This window comes from Limanda limanda, chromosome 9 (genome assembly GCF_963576545.1).
Source record: "Limanda limanda chromosome 9, fLimLim1.1, whole genome shotgun sequence".
NCBI lineage: Eukaryota > Metazoa > Chordata > Actinopteri > Pleuronectiformes > Pleuronectidae > Limanda > Limanda limanda.
This window is the reverse complement of record NC_083644.1, coordinates 23,123,064-23,131,815: the sequence shown is the minus strand read 5'-3', so window position 1 is coordinate 23,131,815 and position 8,752 is coordinate 23,123,064. Positions and strand designations below refer to the sequence as shown.

General features: G+C 43.5%; 1 protein-coding gene across 3 annotated transcripts; it reads right to left on the bottom strand.

Annotated features, from left to right (window-relative positions):
* Nucleotides 1-353: 353 nt before the first annotated feature.
* traf3ip2l (TRAF3 interacting protein 2-like) lies at nt 354-7,657 on the bottom strand. 3 transcript variants are annotated; one of them, XM_061078255.1, is made up of 10 exons: nt 6,187-6,260; nt 3,343-3,437; nt 2,373-3,028; nt 2,179-2,221; nt 2,008-2,072; nt 1,820-1,917; nt 1,674-1,742; nt 1,337-1,453; nt 1,170-1,244; nt 354-978 (listed from the first exon to the last, which is right to left on the bottom strand). In XM_061078255.1, the coding sequence occupies exons 2-10, from the start codon at nt 3,405-3,407 to the stop codon at nt 832-834; spliced, it is 1,335 nt and encodes a 444-aa protein (XP_060934238.1). In that variant the 5' UTR covers nt 3,408-3,437; nt 6,187-6,260; the 3' UTR covers nt 354-831. The 3 variants fall into 3 exon arrangements, with proteins under 3 accessions (XP_060934238.1, XP_060934236.1, XP_060934237.1); XM_061078253.1 differs by lacking the exon at nt 6,187-6,260 and adding an exon at nt 7,423-7,657 and having other exon boundaries at nt 355-978; XM_061078254.1 differs by lacking the exon at nt 6,187-6,260 and adding an exon at nt 7,423-7,657 and having other exon boundaries at nt 357-978; nt 3,339-3,437.
* Nucleotides 7,658-8,752: the final 1,095 nt, after the last annotated feature.

Here is an 8,752-nt window from a genome sequence, read left to right as displayed (position 1 = left end):
ACAAAATAAAATATATAGTTGTGATGTTTTTTACTAAAATCTGAAATACTCATAGAAGACACATCTGTCTTCTATTCAAACATGTACCATGCAGTAGATGCCATAAAGAGTTATTTTCGAACACTGCGTTGTTTATTTTTTTCTTCACACAACAGAACCGCATTAAGAACGATATTATCTCATCGTTATCTCTGACGCAGTGTGTACCAAAGGGGGGGGGGGTCCATGTTTACATATCAAATGAAAAAGGCCTTCTGAACGACTGTAAAAAACAATCATCTGACTATTTCAAACCTCAGATCTCGTCTAAATTAAATTATACTAGTAATTATGTTTTTGTCCATTAAACAAGGGACCATAAAAATCAACTGTGATGTCATCTATCGGTCAAAGGCTCGTCCAAAAGAGCATCACAGTCGACCTCGCACTTTTCCAGTTTACGGTCCATCAGATGACTTGATGGCAAGAAAATCAAACAACAGACAGAAATACAGAGATTTCTGTATTTATTAGTAGCACATGAGCAAGTGTGTGTCCCAATAAAACACACAAACAAATCTTTCATTCACGAAGACATTTCTTCAAATGACAAAGAACAAACAAAGCCAAAAGAAATGTTACTCTTTCTGCGAGGAATCTAAAATAACTAGTTACACTTCTGCAACGCATCCCAGTAGAAAGGTTCACACAGCACCCGACACATTTCAACAATATACAATCTACACAGTCACATGGTAAAATAAAAAAACAATCCTGTACATTTATGATGGCAAAAATGACCTGGAGCTGTTGGGAGAGATAGTTTTGGATTTCAGTCCAGGTCAGAGGTCTCTATATGGGGATGGAAACGATGGTTGGCAGCTCCCCGATCGGAGGTGGGTTATACTTCTCCACCCTCATGAGCCGCCGCAGGATGTCGTCCCTGTCGCGTGGCCAAGCGTACACGTTGGTGTTCTGAAGCCAGTTGGGGATGTGACACTGTGATCACAGAAACAAAAACACACGGCACAGCGGACAGATTGTGAAACTGTTGAGGGTTTAATTGTATCACAACAAAGCCTTCATGACATGTTACTGTGGTTGCGTGCATGTGTTTGGTATGTTTCACAGCAGTAAATGGCGCCAGGGCACACGTGAGTTCACTCCTGTCACGCGGCATAATAACTAACCTTTCTAGCCCCGGGGAACAAAATGGGAATGAACCTGAAATTCTTGCTTCCATTCTGAATGAACTCATTCTGGAGCTGAACAACAGCACAGGAAAAAAAAGGAAAATAAAAATCGTAAGAAAGCAATTTCTTTTTTTTTTAGTTCTCATGTGACTGTGGTCTCTGACCTGTTTGTGTATGTAGACGGTGTTGAAGGTCCTTTCATCGTTCTCCAGGCTGAAAGGGGAAGCTGTCACCGTGTTGTAGTACTTGGGACTGATGATGATAATGATCAGGTATTCTTTCTGCATAGGGGACAACAACACCACAGCTTATCAACAGTTCTTCGTGTCAGTGAGTTGCTCTTACTCTTCCTGCTACACTTCACTCTTGAAACATGATCCCTCTTGCAGAAAGACATTAAAAGGTGAAGCAACACCTTCCCAAGAGTGCCACATTTGAACATCAAAACAGTTTCTAGCTGTTAATCTTTTTCTTATCCACAAAAATCTGTCTGGTTTTTACCTCACTGAGGTATCGCTCCATGAAGTCGATCTTGCTTATGCTCCTAAACTGCTGCTCAAAAATGTCAATCTGAAAGAAACAGACATCAGGTCGTTAACACGCAGGCGGCACATCTAACAATCTGCACTGAACAGGTCAGAGCCTACATGTGTATCGAAGCCGTTGTGTCGCAGCAGGGCGACAAAGTTGATGACCTCATTGACGTGCTTGTCGTTGTCAGCTTCGTAAGTGACAAACACCCTCCCTGCGTTCAACAGACACAAGAGCAAATAAGTTACAGGACTTGACGGCAGCTGGATCAGTCATGTGATCATGTGCTGATGTTGACACTCACTCTGCTCCAGAGACAGCAGGGTGCTGTACGCAGGGTGCTTCTCTTTAGCTGGAGACTTGTGGCCCCTGAAGGAACATGTTTAATTAGAGTAAGAAAGATGCAGAATATACTGTGGTGCTCAGATGTGTCTGTGTGAGGCAGACTTAGAATAATAATGAAAAAACGTCTCACGTCTGTGTGTGTCCAGCTCCAGGAAGTCTGCAGTCACCCGGATCTGAAGCAGAAAATTCGGAATTCATGGGTTTTCATCGTGTGATACTGTACCATGATTAAAAAAAGACGACTAAGATACTGCTTGTCTTATTTTCTGTAGCTGACACACAGGATGAGTCTGTGTCAGGGCTGATAAACACATCAACACTCACAGTACGGGCTGTGCCCTGGGTGGTACTGGGCTCCGGGGGGTTTGTGGACCATGATCCCTCTGGTGAAGGTGTCCACCTGGCACTGAGCGCAGCAGGCGGCTCCCTGTGGCGAGCATGCGTACGGAGACAAGGTGTGGTGACGCAAGTCGGCCGATGGCGGGTTGGAGCGTAATGAGAGCGGCTGCTCTAGGCTGCTCATCGTGGTGCACTTGTACCTGCAGTGGCAGCTCTCTCCAGAGCAGTTGGAGTAATCTTTGTGGCCAGTGTACGACGGCAGGCTGTTGGGATACACCGAGCAGCTGCTGGCACAGCTCGGGTGAGACCACTGCCCTTCAGCCTGGCTGGGGAACGGAGTGGGCTGATTGTAGCCAGCCGGCAAACTGTGAGGATGCTGGTATGAGTAATAGCTCGGGCCGGGCTCGGACAGAGTGTGGTGGTGTAAGTGTTGGTGCTCTGGGTCCAGACTCCGCCTGCTGAACAGGGAGTCGTCGGCGAAGGGGGCGTGCTCTGCTAGGGGGCGCTGGTCATCATGTTTCGAGGTGGAGTCCATCATGGTCACAACCCTGGCTTCTTGCTCCTTGATGCTCATGGTCTCATCGTCTTCTTCAGGCGTGTTGTAATGGCAGCTTTTGTATCTGCTCAGCTGACTGACGTGACTGGGACAGACAAAGAAACTTCATCACATAATGCAGTGGATCTGTCATTCAACCAAAGTGTCTGTTGTTAACATTAACATAAAGAATCTGTTGTTAAACTAACGTGAAGGATTGTTGAACTGTGGAGCTGCTACTTAACGCCTGATGCCTGTTTAACAGTTTGCTCTGTTCTTTATCATTTCTTATCAAAGTGTGATTTCTACTGCAGGGAGTTCAAACTGCATCTGTTCACACACATACTGCCGTAGAAAGATGGGTGGTGCATTGTGTTGTTTCTTCTGTGTTTCACCACATTGGTTACCACACTCACCTACTTGTTGCTGAAGCCGAGTGACCTGAAGACGGCAGCATCATAGGAGCTCTTCCTCCGGATGTCCATGTGGGTCTGATTTAATCTGCATCTAAGAATCTGTCAAAGAAAAGAAGAACATACTGATGAATCCGACGGAAGAAAAATATCTGATTGCAAGTGCACAAACTACAACCCTATTCCTCTAAAAGGTATTCCATTCTATGGTGTATTGATGACGGTGCTGAAACATAGCAGTGTTCAGTCGGGGTTCAGATCTGGTGATGGTGAAGTCCATAGCGGCTGATTCACGTTACTTTCACGCCCATCAGATCATTCCATGACCTCTACTGACTATGGCTGGGAATTGGCAAAAATGTGACAATTCGATAGTATTGCAATATTTGGGCCACGATTCAATATAATTGCGATTCAGCAAGTATTGCGATTCGATTCTGTGATATATTGCGATTCATGTCCCCCATATTATTCAAAAGCATTACAAAAAATGAGAAAAATAAAACTGCTCAACTCACGTCAAATGTCACATTTAATTCTGTGAACAACATTGTCTTCTACACATTAACTGAAGTGCAAAAACTCAGAAAGGGTAGTACAAAAACGTTGTCCTTGACAACGTTGAACCTTCAGGACACAGGACCTTTGTTATTATTTTCTGAATAGGAGACCTCTCACATGACACAGAGCTCCCAGCACATAACTTACAATTATTTAAATACAACACAGTAACATAAAGCAGACATAATAGAGTTACATAAACCTGAGAATAATCATATAAATAAGAGTAACTTAGAGCTTCAATCAAATTGAGAAAAATAAAGAAAAATGTGTACCATTAGAGTCCAGTCCAGTTGGCTGCAAGGTCATGACCCAAAATGTCAAATTCATTTGGGAATATTGGCATTTTTGTTTAGAAAAAGGAGTTGGTCAACATGCTCAGATGTTAAAGTGCTCCTCTGGGCCGTTACTATATCTCCTGCAGTGGAGAACATCCTTTCCGCACACACACTTGGTATCTTTTAAACTCTGAAAATCTCCTCGTCATGCTTTGCCAGCCAGGGGCTGTAACATATATAATTATATATTGCAGAAATTGTAAATAAAGTATTAAAAAAAATATATATATATTGCAATACTTTATGCTACTGTATCGATATAATTGCTTGAGCAAAATATCGCGATTCTGAACAGAATCGATTTTTTCCCCCACCACTACTCCTGACCTGTGGTGTGGAAGAGACCCCTTCAATCGGGATGGAATCTTCCATCATAGGGGCCCTCCACTGTATGTGTCATAACTTCAGTTGTTCTTTTGGTGTGCGCCAAACATGCACCCACCCACGGGGACAGAATACAGTGGAGGATGACTCATCGGGCCGCATCACCTACTTTTCCACATCTCCATTGATCAGTGAACTGTATGTGCGTCCATCTGTGTATTGAGGGCTGTACACGCTGCAGCTGTACAATAATAACCCTCCCTGTGTGTGTCTGATCTTGCCGATGCAGTCTGATCACATCCTGTCCCGACACTCTGACGCCTGAGCTGCTCCTCTGTTGTGTCACTTCACTCACTGATCCTGTTCACACGCCAGCCACGCTTTGAAACTGGAGCTCAGGTGTCGTGCGTGGCAAGTCACTCAGATCTTTTCCTCTCGTCGTCTTGATACAAAATCTAGACTATTCGGCATTTTTACATCTGCCACAGAGCATGATAGGCTATTAATGAATGATTCTACCATGCAATGCACCTGCATGTGTTGTGTTTCGCCCTCATTTGTCAGCGTTTTCCCTTCAATCTGTCTCCATCCTCTTCACACTGGTATTCAACCCAACCCAGTCCTCTGCTGCTGGTCTGAATGGGAACAGGTTCAGTGTACGACACCGTGTCTCCCACACAGGGGACTTTTCTCAAAAGCTTTGGTGGTTAACACTCAGGAGATAAATGAACCCATGTGTGGGACTGAGGAACATGATGCCTCTCGACACACAGACACAAGCCTCAGGTGGAAAACCACAAAACTTCCCGAAAATAAAAAAGTGCCTCTGGATTTCTGAGTAATGACACGTTTGTTAACAGATAGGAAAAGCTATATTCTCACTGTCCTTTTAACAGCAGACTCACATCCAGATGGTGAACAGGCTCATATATGGCTGGGTGATGAAACAATAACAACAATTATCGCAATGTAATTTAGTGGCAATAAAACAAAGGTCCATACATATCCATATATTGCCTATGACTCATCATTTATCTAAGTTAAAATGACTCTGGTGGTGATGCTCACTATGCAGCACAGGAAGTAACTGTCTGACGGCCTGAGGACAGCTCCCTCCCCTGCAGCTTTTACAATAAGACTGTTAACAACTCAACTATTTTACAAAGTCCTGCCATCATTGTTTTTCATCTATTTAAATTGTATTATTTTACACAGCACCATCTACTTTATTTGTATTAGTTTTCTCCTTCAATTTATTTTTAAATGTTTCTACAAATGTATCCATTGTATAACTCTGGTCAGGAGCAAATTAAACCAGTCTTCTCACTATAAAGAAATAAAAATGTGGCATTTATCATGATAATTATCAATATTGACTTGATAATATGAATTCACGACTGAAAATTAAATGTGCTTCTTTTATTACACAAATACATAAATAATCAGGCCACAGTCATTAGTTTGACAGACTACACACCGACTGCTAATAACATCGTTTCACCTGAGATCATCAATCACCCGTCAGTTAAAGGTGATGCTTTATAAAAGGTCAAATGAATGTGTTGCATGAGACAGGTCATATATAACACAGCTGCCACAGGTTCATGGTTGTGTGAGTGTCATCCTACCGTGTGTGTGTGTGTCCTGTGCTCAGCTCTGCTGCGGGTCCCCCCCCTCCGCAAACACACAGGGATCGGTGTTTTTTACCATCAACCTCAAATACTTAGTAGTAGTTCATGTTTTAGTCGAGTCCTCAGGAAAAGTGAAAAGTACAGACGCGGAAGGTGAGTTTGTTCAGTGGCTTCCCTCAGCCAAGCCCCGCCCCTCTCTCTGACACCGCTCCCCTCTCACTAACTCCACCTTTCATCTACTGTGCGTGTGTTTACAGGTACTACTGTCGTTGTGGGGACCTCTGTATTTGTGTGTATTTTAGGTTCTTTATGGGAACGAAATCACAGGCCTCGCAAAGTGAATCATTTAAATGGTGATGGCCTGATCCAGGGCTGGACTGGGAGAACAAAACGGCCCGGGCATTTTTTGGCTCAGACCGGCCCACATAATTAGCCGAGCACATCTGCCATTAAATTGACGTAACTTATGTCTTCTAAATGTCTTAAAGTAGCTCATATTAAAAGTACTTAAGTATCAAAAGTATCTGGTGTTGAAATGTACTTAAGTATCAAAAGTACAAGAACTAAAATAAAAAATGCAAAGCTCTTTTTATAGTAGGTCTTTACAGACACAAAACAACCCAAAATGTTTCTCCTCAAGATTTAACTCAACTGACTGAAAAATTACAACAACAATATGCATATAATGTATAATTTTACCAATTTTGAACCCTAGATGCTGAGGTTCAAATAGTAATGGACCAGTGCATCTAGAGACAACAAAGAATTAACTATAAACAAGTGCCTCTTGTGTCTGCCCAAGAACATTAATAAACCGCAGTATAACCACTAAGACATTCTGTAAATATCACTAAACATGGACCTCTCATCAGTAGCAAGAGTGATACACAATGCCCCTTATGATAACTCAGCAAAGGGAAACCAGATCTAGGCACACAAAATAAGACACTATCTCTTATCCTATTCTAGAGGAAGTAAAAGTCGTAACAAGATTTCTGAAGGTGAACCTGCGGAGGGATAGACCAACCCCCCCCCCCCCCCCCCGACGGCAAACACGCCACCGGGACCTGCACATCTCAGGAGGGAGGGGGCAGCGAGTGAGAGAGAGAGAGAGAGAGTGAGAGAGAGAGAGGGGGGGGTGCGCCGTGGGTAGAGGCGTGCGACGCCAACCTCCGCTGCTCAAGTAACGAGCCAGTTTGGAGAGTGTATTGAAAATTGAAAATGCGCGCTCACATGTCTGCCTCCACTCGCTCATCATTGTCGAGTCCTCCTCGCTCGTCTCCCGGCGCACCTGCTGCTGCTGGGCTGGTGAACCCGGCACCACATAGGTCCGTCTATTTGGCATATTTAGCAGCCTCCACCTCCAGAGACTTCTGCTTTTTTTCCCGATGCTTCTCAGCGCCACCCGGGCGTTTTTTTACTCTTATTATCCATTAAGTTAAGTTTCTGTCTCAGCAGCAGCCCGTCCCGCGACTCCCGCCCCCGGTTTGTATTGTGATTGACAGCATTGTCAGGGCTCTCTGAGCCTGTCAGCCCATGATTGATTGACAATGACAAACAATAGACCAATAATATGTGTCGATGCTGGTAACACACTGCTAGCCCTCTGTAGCCAATTGGCCGGCCCAATTGGAGGGAATTTAGAGAGGAAGAAGAGAAAAAAAACAAAAAAACAACATAGCGGACCAGACCGGCCCACATTGGGTCAACGGCCCACCGGGATTATGCCCGGTATGCCAGATGGCCAGTCCACCCCTGGCCTGATCTAAAAGTGGGAACATCCCTACCCTGCTCACCCAATTGGTCAACTTGATTCTGTCCCATGTGATTCTGCCAATCAGGTTTATTTAATTCGCCCCCGTCAGAATTTTAACATGTGGCATCTATAGGTCACATGTTAAACACTCCAGAGGGGACTTGTTTTTATATGTAAAAAAATCTATTATTTATTAGCGATAATAGATTTTTTTACATATAAAAACACTCTCAGAATCACAGACTCACTCACACACAGTCACTTACACACAATCTGACTCACTCATACACTCTCACACACACACACATAAACACACACACACACACACACACACACGCACGCACACACACACACACACACACACTTAGGTACCCCAGGGGGGAAATAATTTGCTGCTACCTTCAGTTCCGGTCGAAAAAACAAAAACTCTACTCAGAGGACATCCAAGCCATTGTCCATACACTGAAGCAAACCGGGCTGTTGAACTTGTTTTTAACATATTTTAAATGAATCACTCCTGTATCAGTAAAAATCTATCTTCAGTGTTGTGTTTAATTGCAGCATTGTTGATTCAGGACAGAGTTCTCACCGTAACTCATCACCTGCATGTGTGCTTAGGGGTATAAAAGTTTGGCGTCACTAGTTAGGGTGCAGCCCTATTTTCTAATTCACGAATTAAAAGTTGAGTGATCTTTGTTTTGTTGATATTATCAGTTTATCAGTGAAATGGTTTCAAAATGATGACAACAATATCATTTATTACAATCATTTCTGGGAAAACGTATCGTGACAGGTCTACCTTAATAT

What these genes read in the sequence shown, in the direction of transcription:
- traf3ip2l (XM_061078253.1), bottom strand. Translation starts at nt 3,407, where the DNA reads ATGGACATCCGGAGGAAGAGCTCCTATGATGCTGCCGTCTTCAGGTCA. An exon ending in TCACTCGGCTTCAGCAACAA is followed by an intron (nt 3,029 to 3,342) that starts GTAGGTGAGTGT and finishes TGTCTGTCCCAG; the next exon opens with TCACGTCAGTCAGCTGAGCA. An exon ending in ACAACGGCTTCGATACACAT is followed by an intron (nt 1,743 to 1,819) that starts GTAGGCTCTGAC and finishes TGTTTCTTTCAG; the next exon opens with ATTGACATTTTTGAGCAGCA.